The sequence below is a fragment of the Takifugu rubripes genome, chromosome 16 (assembly GCF_901000725.2).
Source record: "Takifugu rubripes chromosome 16, fTakRub1.2, whole genome shotgun sequence".
Lineage (NCBI taxonomy): Eukaryota > Metazoa > Chordata > Actinopteri > Tetraodontiformes > Tetraodontidae > Takifugu > Takifugu rubripes.
In genome coordinates, this window is record NC_042300.1 from 9,486,759 (window position 1) to 9,502,641 (window position 15,883).

Sequence of the window (15,883 nt, forward strand, 5' to 3'; positions counted from 1 at the left end):
GAAGAAATGCCTTGTTGCTGCAGTGGATGGATGTGTTAAAGCCAGCGGTGTGTGGAATGTGTGTGTTCAGTGTTTCACCTAAACCCTAGCTAGGATTTAAACCAACAGGGGCCTTCCTCACACATCACCCCCCAAACCTCTCTCTCTGTGCATGGGAGTGTGACCAATAAGAACTAGGAGAACCTCTAGTGTTTCTCTCGCTCCGTTTTCTTGACACACTGCACAGTCACAGCGAGCGTGTGCAAACGGTGACACGGCAGGAGTAAACAGAGTGAGTCAAACATTGTATACACACTGGGCAGGCCCTGACCTGCTGGCGTGACCTTCTGTCACTTACAAATCCACACACTGGGGCCGTGGTAATAACAGCAGAAACTGGAATTACAATGATGTCGAACAAAAGCGGAGAACAGAAAATCAACAAAAACGAGCGTGGTGGCAAAGTACAACACACACACACACACACACACACACACACACACACACACACCTAAATCAAGGTCCATCTTTCTTGACAGTAATTAAAGAAATGTCACACAATACTGTGATTTACACTTAAACAAGGCATCCGTTAAACATATAAAATACCAATTCAAAACAAACATCCAGCTGAAGGAACCAAATATAATCCATAAACACATGTAACATTACATGCATGCTCACCTGAAGTGGTGCAGGATACTGTTGAGTGCCAAACCATCAGCCCAGCTAGTGGTGAAGTTCAGCACGTTGACCTCAGGGTACGGACCCGTGCACTGACGTACCCAACTCAGTAAGATCTTCTCACTGTTTGTCTGCTGTAGATTGGCCATGACATCTTTCATGATGTCTTTCACCTTCGGGAACAAGGTAGAAACGCTGTTCTTTAAATTCTACCTTGTTTATCTCACCGTCTACTGCAGTGCTTTTATTTTAAAGCCGTGTTGCACGCGCGCTGGTTTCGGTGCCGATGTATGAAATGTACACATAAAGTAGAGATGAAGGTCGCACTAATGGCGGTAACAGATAATGACAGCATGTGTAACATCCGCAACAATTATCTCTGTCATCACGCGGGAACATCGATGTACTGGGAGTTTACATTCACCGCAAACATTCATAAACCTTTATGGACGTGCAGGACGTGCATGAAAAGAAAGGAACCGAGCGCATGAATGGACATGTGTGCCCACCTGCCAGTGGAGGATGATGCTCCAGATGAGCCCCAAGGTCAGCTTGTGGTTTCCATCTACAATGTCTGTCCCTCCTATGTTTACCAGATCAACCTAAAGATGAGACAGAAAAGAAATGATGCTTACAACAGTGCGTATTGAACTTGAAACCGATTTCAAATGCTGTTGAAGGTAACTCCGAGTACCGGTAAGAAAAATAAAAATCCGGTAATCCTAAAATCTTTAGAAATGAGGCCAATAAGAATTATTGCCCATTTAACATTTTTAGATGAGACCACACTCACTTGACCCTTCTGAGGCTACGCTAAGTGTGTAAGGCCATGAGTGGAATAATTACATATAAATATTTTGGAGTGGATCAAGGCACAGGGTGGAACATGAGGTGAAGTGTTGGGTCAAATGAAAGACAAAAATATACCACAGTACGACCGGGCCTAATTAGCTCCATCCACAGGCCTGCATTTTAACAGAAACTATAGTATATAGACGAAACGAAAAACCAAATATATAGAGAAATAATCACGGTCTTCTATGGGAAAATGGTATCATCTTTCTGCAGGTGTGACATTTACAGAGTCTGTGAACTGGAGTGATTATACTGGAGCTGACAAGGACAACATTAACTTCAGCGAAGATATATTGGTTTTTCAGACTATAATTGTTGGAAAATGTGCCTTCTACCCACATACAGAAAATGAACGAACAAACAACCCAGAGTTGTAATAAGTTATTGCTATTGGATTCACACAGCACTAAAGATTCCTTCAATCAGTGGGCTGTTTTAGACAACTTTTAGCACCATGTTTGGTATAAATATGAAAAGTCTTGGCTAAGTCCGACCAGCCGTTAGGACCACCTATCATGAAATTAAAGTCAGCATCTAACGTGCCAAAATTGGGTTTGGGTCCAAAGAGAAAACTGTTTAACCTGGCACTACTCAAAATCCTTAATTTTACGTAATTTTACGTTTACTCAGAACTCTTACCAGAGAACAGTTTGGTAATCACCAAAAGTTTTGAGAATTGAGCCTAAAAATAACTACACAAGGACTGTGTATGTCCAAAAGTACAGCTGTTCTTTATAACAAACTGGCCAGTTTTAAAGTAAACTTTCCAATTAACCATTATTCGTAATCATCCCCAAAAAGGCCAATTCTGAATCATTAGCCTTTACATCAGATTTGAACCAAGCATGTGTCATTTGGCTAAAAGCTTCCCGAAACAGTACAAAGACAGCTAATAGTAATAAAAACAGACGGTACTCACATTATTTTGATGTAGGACTTGAAGTACTTTGTTGACGTTGTTAAGCGCATGCACTCTGGTGGAGCCTCTCTCTTTGGTCTGAAAACAGCAGAAATGGGTCAACTTCTTGAATCTCCGCAATATCAACTGCCTCCATCACTGAACACTACTTCAGTTCAAATTACTGCATGCGTCACATCCCAACTTGATCGCTTTAATTTTCTTCTACATGTTTACCACCCCCCAAAAAAGTCCCTCACAAACTACAACTTGTACAGAACCCACCTGCCCGCGTTATTTCCATCATCCCCATTCTTAGCACATCACCCCTGCTCTCAAACAGCTTCACTGGCTTCCAGTTATTAATATACAAGTACTATTATGACTACTACTACTAGCATTATTACTATAATTGTTATATAATTATGATTATTATTGTAATGATTAGTACTCCTATGAGTACTACAACTCTCTGCAGGATGACTTAATGAAAGGATGCCAACAGTAAATCCTTCTTAAATCTTCACACATCACCCACAATTATCGAATTAGGATTTCAACATCACTAACAAAAGGTTGAGCAAATACATCTGTAGGCAAAGGCAAGAACACTTTTCCTTGCCAACCTATGAATCCAGAGAATTTTGACAACTCCTTTTGATCTGCAAAATGAAGGTGGATTAAGAGAGAAAATGCACCGTGCATAGAAATTCCAAAACTGCCTTAAGAGAACATCTGTCCATCTAGAATGGATGGAGTTACAGATGCAACGTGTTGTGCTCTGAGATGCATCCGCATAGCCCCTCCCCCAGCGTGGGATTCCAGTGTTTACATTAGTTTCAACATATACGTTTAGGTGAAGTCATGCATGAGCTTGTGTTGGTTGTGAGCACAGCAGTGACATCTTAGTTACCAAAGCGCCTCACTCTTGTTAAAATAACGCTAGCAAGCACAAAATATACAAAAAAAACTTCAAAATCTGTATTTCACTGTTATTAATAGCGCACTGATGTATTAAACAAGATTAAGAAAAGCAGTCACCAACAGTCAGATGGCTTCTTTGGGTTATATTTTTGATTTATTGTGTTAAACTGATTGATATTCAAAGAAAAAAACCTCACCAGAGTAGCGCCAGTGAGACCCTCCAGCAGGTCCAAAAGCTTCCTCCCATCCTTTAGATCAGTGAACATATCCTTGATCGGCGTCTTCCCCGTCTAATTAGACAAAAACAGGTTAAGTACACACCCAAATAACAGCAGGAACATCCAGATAAGGGCGTGGATAGGGAGTTTGGGTCTACGTCACCTTGGAGAACTGTGCGTTTATCCATTTGGTAAAGGTTTTCTTCTGAACTGAATCGTGCTCATCTATGGAACAAAAACAACAGGTGTGTCAAAACTGTGATCTGACATCAAATCGACTCCAACGCTATTATGCTGCTGAATGGTAATTATAGCTGGAGGCTTTGTAGCTCAATTATTGATGGAACATTAGAAAGGTGCGCACACAAAAGTCAGCCTGACATATTTAGATGATGATGAGGATGATGCAAGAAATGTCAAAAGGTGGGCAACCTTTGTAAAACCAATGAAAGATCAGCCACTGTGATCATCATTGCCAGTCCACCGTCCCCTCTGTGCTTACACACCACCGTGCGCCTGGCAGGTACTTAGTGACAGAGCTGGCTCTCTGTTACTAAGCTGCTCGTGCTTGTTTATCAACCGAGTTAAAGCGAGGTACCAGTGATATACTGGCAGGCAATAATGTAGTTTACGTGTGTGTTGACTCGATCACAACCTGAGAAGACACCCGAGTTCTTTGCATTTGCTGATGATGGTAAATGAATGCACACTTGGGCCAATCCTTCAGTTCCTGAGAGAATCAACACATCCACACATGCCAGAGAAGAGCATCTACAATGGAGTCAGACAAAATTGCCCACCCGAGGGCATTGATGTTATCTCCCTGTATAGCCCAGTACCTACGCCCATCACACATTGTCTTTAGTGTCTCTTCTAGATAACCACCTAATGAGGGGGTCAGTCTTTACTCACAACACACCAGAGGGAATAAATAAAAAGATAACTGTCTTACATGTGGGAGGTTATGGTTATCTAGGACTGCACAAGGGTTAAAACTGTATGTGCGCAACAGTATTAAAGTACCACTGTCACCCAACCGTCTGCCGGGTGAAGCACCGTGAACTGAACAAAGGGTCAAAGGTTAAGATGACGACCCCCAGCAGCCGTCAGCTTCTTTGTCTGGCTTGTGTAAAGTGTATGTTGTGCGTCTGTGTGCAGCCACTGGCCGGGTGAGAGGAGACATTAAAACAAGAATTTAATGCAAGAGAAGGCAGGTGGGGGTGAAGAGGTGAAGAGGTGAGAGGATAAGACAATTGACTGTGACGAGGGGGGGGAGGGGAAGGTTGGTAATTTTTGTTTAACCCTAAAACGCTAATGTCACAGTTAACAACCCCAAAACCGCCAGTCACCTTTCGTATGGTTAGCAAAGTTTGTAGAAACTCAAAAAATAATAAAAAGTTTACTTTTCTTCTTGATATCATATACTTCAGAGCAGTTTTTTGTGTAATCACGTGTAAATCTTGATTTTGCTTCAAACTCTGTTGTGTCAGAACATAAAAATTCTTGGAAATGTGCACAGATCCTCATTTCTTTTTAGCCAAGAGCACCCTTCATTTTGGAAAACAGCAGGGAAAATGAAGCATTGAAATTCTGGGGTGGGGACAGGCAGGCTCCTATTCTGTGCACCACCGTTGTTAAAGTGCTCTGAAGCGTAACACCATAAAAAAAATGGCCCCCTGAGAGTATGGAGCCCCACTCTTCATCATAAATTTCATACAGCAACAATAGTACCCAAAGGATCCTTTCTTTAGGGACCATGCCTGATGGGAGTGATGAATGCAGATGATCCAGGAGAGGTAAGTGATAATAGAGGTTTTCTGCTCTAAAAAACCTGGATGTGGTAGCAGGGGCCCAAAAACTGACTTCCATCAATCACAGGGGGCGATGTACAGGTGGAACAGGGCCAAAAGGACCAAGACAGTGACAGCCTGAGGGAGGAAAATCTCACCAAGTGCATTCAGAGAACTGCTTAAGAGCAGTGGGACATGTATGATAAAGGCGAGGTATCGCATTTCTTTTTAATAAAAAGCATTATGCCAGCGTACGGAGGCGCCCTCTGAGGTACCCTGGGAGGCCCCCTGAGGCGGGGCTCCATGTGAGCTCGGGTCTCCTTGGCTTACCACCGCTGCCACTTTGACAGGAGCACAATAAAGTCGATTCATACCCGCCGCTCTCCTCTCAATCTGTCTGCTGCTCCCGCTAACCACAGCGGAGGAATGTCTTACTGCGGGCAGATCAAAGCAGCATGTGTGTTCAAGCAGGTGTGTCTGTGTCTGCACAACAGGAAAAAAGTCGACTGAGGGTCTGTTTATATAATGTTAAGACGCACCACACATGCCCACTTCTGACAATTTACTTATGACTGTTTAGGTCTGCCCACACAGGTACCGATGCAATAAATGTCACTTGTGTGTTGACACAGAAAAACACACATGCTCACAATCAGCTGTAGCTGGACAATAAAAACAGCTATATTACTGAATGTATGTCTTTGTGACTGCCAGGTCATACGGGAGACAGGCCAGACAGATTGTCGCTCCCTCCAACTTTAGCTGGAAAAGCGTCAAAATGAAAAGTGTCATTAGGGCTTGTTCACGTAGGAGTTATGATATCAGTGCATTAACAGGCGCCTCACCGCTCACGCCGTTTGCAGAACAAATACCAATCCCTGTCCTGATTGTAATCTTATTTTGAAGTGTTTACACTTCAAACAGGAATTTTGAAGTGTTTACACTTCAAAATAAGGATATAATATTTCCATGAAATAATAACGGCCAAATTAAGATATCTTCCCCTTCGTAATCGTCGAACAAGAGTCGCTGCTGCCGCCTGTGTTTATATTGTCCTGGTATTTTTTTAAACTGACTACTTAACCAAGTGTTTACCAGCAACACAAGCAAAAGAAAATAACCCGGCGCGACATAACAAGCAACAAATAAATATCTGACTCCAGTGCAGCCAGCTGGGAACACAGACCAAATGCATAAATTATACAAGCCCGGTCCGTCTGTCCACAAAACGCCTGCACAGGTGACGGGATTCTGACCACACAGGCCAAAAGGTGGGACGTGCCGAGGTGAAAATCAAACAATCCAACCAGGATCCCGCAGCGCGGTCACATAGTAAACATGAGTGCAGAACAGCTTGGACAAATAAAGATATTCACAGTTTGACTGCTAACATTTGGCTCTCTTAAACTTAGCAGCTAAAAATATGCATTTCAAATTAAAGCTTGAGAGTGTGCTGCTGCAGAATGAGCAAAGGTTTACAATCCAAACAACCAAATTACAGGATGAACTGGCTGAAATTATAATATGCAACAAACAAACAGGGAAGTTTCGTTAGTTTCCCACAATAAACAGAGAGGAGGAGGCTCAACGCTTGGCTGTCCTCAACTTTGGGATTATTCCCTACACTGGGCGGAAGTGCAGACCAACCAACTGAAAACAGTGGTTTTCCAGGGACCTGGCAGCCAGCCTGTTTCAGTCAGACAGCCTACAATCAAATATGTAACAGTACATTTTAAAATTAAATTAAGAATCCTTTTACAAAATGTCACCATATTAAAATAAGCACAAAAATCCCTCCATAGAAGTCATTTCATTCCTACTGTAAAGGTACGAAGGAATGTATAGAATTCCTGGAGAGAATTCCTGTAATTTCCCCCCTACATTCCTCCCTCCTTCCTCCACTGGTCACTTGTCTAAGCTTGTCCCAGCCAGTGCAGCCTTGTTGACATTCTCCTCTTGCCAAGATCTGGGAATTTGTAAGTAAAACACACAAATGCCCAGAAAGATTACTGGATATCCCCACTTAGCTGTTTGAAAAGCACCTTTTTGCACGTTTACAGGCCTTCGTTGGTGTAAGTGGGAGGGAAGAAAAGTGCAAGAACAGCGAGAAATGTAAGCTTTTGGCTCACTCTTAACTTTATAACTGAGTAACAATGGGAACTTATAATCAAAGTTAGAAGCACTTTAAATACATTAGTATATTTCTTGCATCATCTTGAGAAATAAAATAGATTTACATCAGTTAAGCCAAATTTAAGAAATATAGAGTGATCTCTAATAGAAGCACACTACAGCATCAATAAAAAGTTGGTACATACCTCAGAATCACAAAGCAGGATAGCACATACACCTACAATAATGCCTATACTGTACAAAGGCGTGTGCGCTGTCACATGAACGACTTTCTAAAGGTCATACCTCTGAGTCTGAGACCATGCTCTGCCATCTTCAATTAAAGGACCCCAAAAGATACAGCAAAACCAAAAACAAACCCCCCCAAAAAAGTTGTGATGCTATAATCCGACAATATCAGGAGTTTGACATTCCTGCATCCTCCCCTTCCTCTCTCCTCTGCCCGTGTCACTCCTTGACCAGCAAGGGAGACAAAGATCAGAAGAATGCTGCAGCAGAGAGAGGAGGGGAGGGAAGGAGGGACGGCATCAGTGAAAGGGAAACAGACCGGGGGCAGAGCAGAACAGGACCGGGCAAGCCGGAGGGTTAAAGGGATGGAGGATGAATGCAGATGAACAGAAGCCCTGTTCTGTGCCATCTCTGCGTGCAACAGGACAGAAGCACCGTGGTAGGGTATGAATAACAGAGAAAAAAACACCTCAAATACAGATTTGGGCAGCACCGATTACACTTATCTTCACGTGCAGCCTTGAACAAAACACACCTCACTGCATCTGATTCAAGCCAGCGCCTCAAAGGGTGAGCAGCTCGTCCTTTACAAAAATAATCGGGCTCGACGTGCAAGTGCTTTTGCTTTTGTTATGCTGTTGGAGAAGGTGTGGGACCTCTACAATCCACTTACCCATCTCTTGGTTTAAATGCTTCCCTTTCCTCCTGAAAAAGTTGTGCTGTCTCCAAGACATCCACTTGCTCAGATTCATGATGGAAAAGCAAGTATTTATACTCGCACACAAAAGGAAAGAGGCCGAATCAAATGCGGAACAAGAACATAAGGTGTTGATGGTTGTCAGAGAACGGCAGAGACAGGAAAGGGGAAGCGGAAGTAGAGGTGTCACAGCCCTCACTGAGCGCTCTGAGCTGCCAGGCTGGGTTCTCAGATGTGACACCGCATGCAAACACGACCAAGCAGAGTGCGAAAAGTGGGCGACGGGAGCAGCAGATGCTTCGTCTCGTCAATTAGAAGCCAAGTGACGGGTGACGCAGGACTCCGTGTGACAGCTAACTCTGGTCAAAAGACAACTAGCGCCAAACAACGGCTGACGGCACGCATTTCCCCAAGAAGTGACACAGCGCTCACCTTTTTTATTCATTTCCACCATTTCAAAAGAATAGAAACGGGTCAAAGCTGTTTCAGCCTGCTGCAGCAGGAGAGGGCAAAGGCCCAAGTCCACTGGCTCATTGACATTTTTAGTCAATGAGGAGCAACTGAGCAAACAGCTCAACTCCCACAGAGATGTTTAAAAAAAGAAGAATACAGGGTTGAGTTCATTTTCCTGCCGTTTTGGCTCCTCTGCTCCAGAGGGAGGCAGAAGAACCCGGCCCAGTCAACCCACGTTTAACTTCAAGAATGCGACTGAATTGAATCCACTCCCTCCTTCAGAGAAGCAGCTGCTCTGGTTGCAACTCGGAGGAATGAATTAGCTTGGGTGAGGTTTGCATTGGCACTGAAAAAAAAAATATATCAGGTCAACAGAAGGGGACTTTCCGCTCCACGACCCCGGAGACTGGCGTCCCACTAAGGCGCCCCCCATCCCAACCTTTTAATGGATATTCAATGTAGTTTAGCTCCAAAGATTGTCTGATATCAAGGACATGTTGAAATTGCAACATTTACATATTAGACTTTTCTTTTAAAATTATGTTAGGGGTAACTATGGTAACCGTGGCCACAAGCCGCACACATCAAGTGAGTCATAGTCCGACTAAAGACTAAGTGAGAGGGATGGAAAATACAAAATCTCCCAAAATACCACAGCCTCACTCCGCTGGAAAAAAGTAGATTCCCAGGCCTCCATCCATAAAAGCCTACTTTACACAGCCTGGTCCATGTCGCCATGTTGTGCTTCTATTATTCCTCACAGGAGAACAATAATTTAGTAATTTAGTAACTTTAAAAGGACACTGATAGTTCCCAGCCAAAAGTAAGGAGTTATTAAAATAGGAGACTGGAGAAGTTTAGAGACTATGATACATGCATGACCCTCAACTGGGTCAGAGTGGAAAAGAAAACAGAATTTGTTGTTGTGAGCAGGCCCCGAGCTTTCGCCCGTGTCAGCAGTATATGCATAGCGAGCATTCAGACTTGAGCGTCGGTGTGCATTGGGGCACTTGGTGAGGTCAGGATAAAAATGTCTTTGCAAGAATCTGCAGCCGTCTGCAGTCCTCCCTTCCAGAGGAGCCTCTAAAGCGCTCACAAATGTGGATTTATTTGATCACTGCGTCCTCAGAAGTAGCACGGAGGATGGTTCATTGCACCTCATTCCTTCACCGTTTCTGTAAGCTCTAGAACGGATGAATCTGGTTCACACATGCTGGTCGTCATATCTGCAGAGCGCCCGCCTGCTACCTGACATCCTGAGAGGAGCGAGTGCTGCAGGATCAGCAGGGTGGCTGTGCAGCCGATAGCACTGAATAGAGCAAGAAAACGAACCAGGAAATCATTACACGTATAGGGTTAATATTAATTCCCCCTCAGTGGAGCCTCAGGGTGTTTTTTTGTTTTAGTAAATCCTGTCATGCGAGGGGTCAGAAGGTAGATTGGGCAAGGTGGCTTTGTAGCTTTAATGTGGTCAGAAAAGGGGGCGGGGTTAAACTAGGGAAACAGAGATTCACTGATGGCGGAGATCACTTTCAATCCGACTTCACTCAGGACATAATTTTCTGTCATTTCGAGCTGGGCGGGGTGTCTGTGTCACACACACACACACACACACACACACGCACAGATGAAGCACGCTCTCACGAACGAGCGCACCCAGGGGAGACATTTTGCCCAGTGCTCCCGTTCTTACATTTCCGGGCAGTATCCGCAGGCCTCCTTCACCCGGACTTCTAGGGAAACCCCAAGACAGGCCCGCGCGTACACCCCAAGGCAAGCGTGCACTTCCATATTAATATATGGAACATAGACTAATCCAACCACATTCCCTCTGAATGGATCTAAAGGTAAAAAATAGACTCACCGGGCAGGTCGTGCCATCTCAGAATGAAGGGGCGGCCACAGTGAAAGCGCCTTTGTTCTGATTTGATGCTACCCACACACGCACATTATTTAGTAACTGCATAACAACGAACACGCCAACTTTTTACATTCACTGACAAGCTCGGTGGCAATCAAACATAATACAGCGTCGCTTTATTACCCTTTCTCAGGTGATAGACGTGCTCGGAAGTTAAATGACACAGCGGGGAAATGTAGCCGAGCCCATACAGTGACAAGTCCTAGAAGAAATAGTCCCACACCGGGCACACATTCTTGTTCTCCAATTGGATTTTTTTCAATTGACTGAAGGTCACATGAGGTGTCGAAAAGTATTGTTATGAGGTTTCTGAGCTCCGATCCTTAATAAACCAATTTTGAATATGAATGCAGTCGGGGAGCTGCTGCGTCCAGGACAGGTGACCACGTTTGATGGTGCGAGGCTCTGAACACAGCAGAGCTCTCAGGTGACAAATACACACACAGAAAAGGGGTCAAGGGAGCATCTTTTAAGTTTTGAAACCACAGGGTCTTATCCTTGGATGATATATGACCTTTCACACTTCTTTGCACGATGGAATGAGCTTGAGGAGGGAAGTGAACAGACAGAACAGGTCAACAGGACCTCAAGGGATTGCAGGATAATCCAACCAGAACTTGGTCTGCAACCACCGTTTCGAACCAGTTTGAGCAGTTTTTGGGGCTGCTTCTCACACCTCATTATACATTCGCTTACCTGGCGTTACAGGGATAAATAACTGCAGTTACAACATACAGTCATGCACTACAGTTGAAACACTTGTTTCCTTTCCTGGATCTTGATAGCGTGAACCTCACCCCTCGCTTCCTTCAAGCAGCCCGGGTGGGAACTTAATACACTTACTATCACACTGTGCCCATTGCGAAGGAGTGAATCACACATCTGTCCCTGCCTAAACCCACATTATAACTATAAAATGAACAACGCCAGTGAAAGCACACCTCCTTTACACCATTTTTTTTGTCAACCACTAATGATGACAGGAAAGGAGTTGTGCCACAATACATCATCCATTTAGGGACACCCACAGCGTGGAGATCACACGAACAAGTGCGCCCAGCCGTTCTCGCAGGGGTCGTCTCAGCTGTGAAAACATCCTTCCGCTCGCGCACACATTAATTTATCTAATCCCGTATTTCACACATAACCTCCAGTCCCGCCTGACTTTAGTGACGGCCTCCTTCGAGACTCAGACCGCACAAACCGCAGCTAAAAAAAGAAAGCTGGGCAAATTCAGCAGGTTAACACAGTCCACATGTTGTAAGTTCTCTCTTTTTTGCCATAACAGAAAGTATTATTCTTGGCGTTGTTATGGGAACACCATTTGTTGTGAGAAAAGCGCCGTAAATTACAAACTCCATCGGAACAATTACATTCCTGGCTTCATTTTAAGGCTGAACGGACGAAGAAACCTGACACGTGAACGCAATAGGATGGAAAATATGACAAGCATGTCTTTTTATTTCATCGTTCGTTTCTCTATGTTCATTATATCGGAAGAACCTCGTCTTTAGTAGCTTGATTTGTATTTGCTTTCACAAGTTGACTTTTTATAACAACACACTTAAGACCTGGCTAATTTTTGTGTGCTACATTTGCAGCACATGATTAGAGCTATTACACACCCTGTTTTTCATCGGGTTTAATAATGAACAACACAGCCAACACAGAAAAACCCAGTAGAAATTGAAATAGTTTGCAATGCTCTTCTCTCTACAAGAGAGAAGAGCAGCAACTTGTTGAGCTACACACAAAAGTATCTCAGGGTGTGGCTCCCTCGACCCATCCCATCATTCTTCTCTCCTCTGCTGCCACCGGTCAACATTTTTGCGACTCTCTCTGTCACCTAGCAAACAGGCTTTGATCGGCCTTCTCCTGTTCCCTCCGTACCTTTGTTGCTCCGCTCCCAGTTCCCCTGCCTCCATGGGAACTGAGGTTATCCATGCATGATTTCTGGCTCAGTCAGAGTTTCCTGACAGCAGACGCTCAGCAATATTGCTGCTTGTCCTCCCTATACAGTTACCAGCTCTCGGCCATGTCCATCATCTCAATGATGAAACTGTATGGATAAATATTAGGATGAGCCATCATACCAGATCTCCACTTTATGATGTCGCTGAACTCTTCATTGGCTCCTCCCTCCGCGGTGTCACCGAGTGACGCCATAGTAGCCGATTCGATGTTTTCTTGGTCAAAATTGCAAGAGTGCTGGGTCTCTTACTGGGCCTGCAACACAACATACATTTCCTTCAATGTTTTTGTTAACTGTACTGTTGGAATATAAAAAAAAGGGTCAGAATAGAGGTGTCACGTGCACTAGAGCTGCACAGATGTCAGATGCAGAGCAAACGGGGAGGTCCGACACTTCAGGAGGAACAACACAGGTCGTTAAAATGTTAACAGCTGTTCCAGACCTCTCAATGACGTCTCAAACCCGTCGGGAAAGAAGGTAAATGGTTTCAGACGCCGTGGCCGTTGGCTGACAACGCCCACACGGCAGGTTAATCAGCTTTGAGTTTAAGGCACACGAGTGATCTTATTATCAATTCTAAAAGTTGTGAACCGAGGTGTCCAATTTCAAGCATTCTGTCCTTTATAATTGCACGGGTGGAGTTTCAAGACACACTGATTTTCAAAAGGTCATTTCAACAGGCTAAACTGCTCGGTCTGGCTTGGTATTACCATCACCATGCGGGTTACTTATACATTATGTTTGGCAAGCATCTAGTTAAGCGTTCCACGATGGAGACCACTGATGGGTCCTCATCCATGAGCAGCAAGGCACCGCCTATAACACCCAAAGGTTTGTCCTGACCAAATGCAAGAGTCACTTTGTTTCTGCATCTCCACGGGTCTGTTTTCGTTCAGTTTTTAACGCCGTCTTAAGAGCTGCCTTCTATTCCCAGCTAATACCCGTAGATGTGGTCTGCAGTCGTGCAGGGAATCCTTTCATTGAGCACCCAACAAAAGTATGTCCACTCCCAAAATAGATTTGCTTTTGCCATGAAAGGAGCTTGATTTATCGTGCAGTCCTTCGAGTAAAAGTTCTTCTTGCATGATGCAAGGGCCATAAATAACGGCTATAAATTTGAGGAACAGGCCTCAATTATGTCAGTCAATTTCTGTAGGACAGACAATTTCACTTCTAGTCAACTTCTGAGACTAGAAACTGAAAACAGAAGTAGTGTACGTATACTTAAACAGCGGATTGCACACTGTAAATCTATTGGTGGCCTTGCAGTAGTTAATGTTTTATCTCTTAAGCATGACTGGTATTTAAAGCGGGGTAAGACCGACTTTCTGCAACAGTTATAATATATGAATCTATATGAAAGTAAGAATCCAGTAAATGAAGTTAAAAGTCACATGATTTGGTCTGTTTTGCTGCTTTAGTGTTTTATTTTTAATCTTTGGTATGAGAGCCTCTTTACTCTAGGCTTGTCAAACTCTTAGTAGCAATTTAACAATAGAGATTCATGTAGAATGAGACGATCTATAGGTTCGGAATGCCAATCTCACCTTTGCTGTCACCCAGGAGTCCGCAGACGTGCTCACCAAATTAAGTCCAAAACGTCTCAAGTGTGTGTATCTAAAGTTCTGAGGTTTGGAAGGCACGCAAATTCAGTGAATTTAAGGCATTTTACACGACAGACGAGATACTCTTTTAAGTCGAATGGCTGACTAAAAAGGAGACTCGTCCTCAAGCGCATCCGAACTCCCCAATGTGGCCCAAAACGCTTTAAGAGCCGCTTTTATCTCCGAAGCACAGAAAAATCCAGCGGCAGTGGTGTTGAAAAGGCGACAGGTTTTCCGCTTAACTCAAGACATATGGACATTACACTCCAAAGCTGACGGCTATACCGCTGACGACTCCGGGTCCCACAACTTTGTTCCTGTTGCTTTCCTTGCCTATTTCTCCGAGCACCTTCTCGCGGCGACATCAAGTTTAGGTGAGTTATGGCAGCTAAGAAAAAGGAAATGCCAAAATAAGGCCTTCAAAATAAACCCATTGGAGTAATATTTAAAGAGCTCCTTATTTTTGTTCCCATTTATTTGTAGAACAACTAAGCTTTAAATTGCTTTAGCATGTCATTACAGTATCTGCATGAGAATCTTGATCGTCTATTTAAATTCGATATCAATTGAAGCACTTATTTTAAAGGCCTTAACCGGAAACACTGTGTTCACTTGTGCTGGGACGTGGTTGCGCTTTCTCCTCTGGCTGTAAAAGTTTTCCTGACCCAGAGATGGAAACATGGCGCGGCGGGTGTCACGTGATGCCAAACCAACAACACCGGAGAGCTCCACTGGGAAACAATCATCAGTATAATTGTAATGATCAATAGCCCTGAGGACTTCAACAAGTTAACATACAACTTTAAATGAATGGAATATTGGAGAACATTTAGGCCTCAGACCGTCCACTAAATGGAACAAGGGCTGTGATAACCAGGTAATTCAATTTATTTTATACATTAAAAACAATTATTTGTTATTTTATTTTTACACGGTTTTCAATTAATTCCGTATGTCGCGCGCACATTTTTCACTATTCCATTTCAATATACTTGTGTTGGTCTAAATAGTAACACCCATCACTTCGACTTGTCATTAGTAGAATATCACACTTTGGAAAGGATTGTCTGTTGGGAAAAAGAATATGTTCTTCCTCCTCCCATATTTTTTTCTTAATTTTGTTATGTTTGTAGCCCTTGGGGAACACGTGAATAAAGTCATATTCACCAGAATCCTTAAACAGTTTAAAATACAATTACTTTATTAAGGAGAACTTTGTTCCCTTTAGTGCAAATGATTCATGTTAATCCCCTTAAGCCTGGAACTACTGACAGAAACATGATAAATTGTATATCTTCTTTGTGCCTGACTGGGCATTTTATGGTACATTTATAGCTGAAGGACTGAGTCAGATCCGGCAGAACATCAAATAAGCATAGTTACAGCGCCCCCTTGTGGACATGTGGCGTAATTATTCCTGACAAAAACGTCGAACGTATTTCCCGGAAATGCATTTACCGATTTGTGTGTGGGTGTGTATTTATGTATATATACATATATATTCACCAATGGAAATGTACGTATTTA

The 15,883-nt window shown here is 43.5% G+C and overlaps 1 protein-coding gene across 8 annotated transcripts in view; it reads right to left on the reverse strand.

Annotated features, from left to right (window-relative positions):
* The window catches only part of utrn (utrophin), a 105,472-nt gene extending 90,747 nt beyond the window's left edge, over positions 1–14,725 (reverse strand). For 4 of the 8 annotated variants that reach the window (XM_029849625.1, XM_029849622.1, XM_029849624.1 and 1 more), the window contains exons 1-6: positions 8,383–8,580; positions 3,722–3,783; positions 3,538–3,630; positions 2,438–2,515; positions 1,173–1,265; positions 664–836 (exon numbers count right to left, since the gene is read on the reverse strand). In XM_029849625.1, the coding sequence (XP_029705485.1) occupies positions 664–836; positions 1,173–1,265; positions 2,438–2,515; positions 3,538–3,630; positions 3,722–3,783; positions 8,383–8,461 (578 nt within the window). In that variant the 5' untranslated portion in view covers positions 8,462–8,580. Of the gene's footprint in view, positions 1–663; positions 837–1,172; positions 1,266–2,437; positions 2,516–3,537; positions 3,631–3,721; positions 3,784–7,766; positions 7,992–8,382; positions 8,591–12,873; positions 13,007–14,299 lie in introns of those variants that run through there. The other 4 variants (XM_029849623.1, XM_029849629.1, XM_029849628.1 and 1 more) reach the window with 3 other exon arrangements.
* Between the last annotated feature and the right edge of the window lie 1,158 nt (positions 14,726–15,883).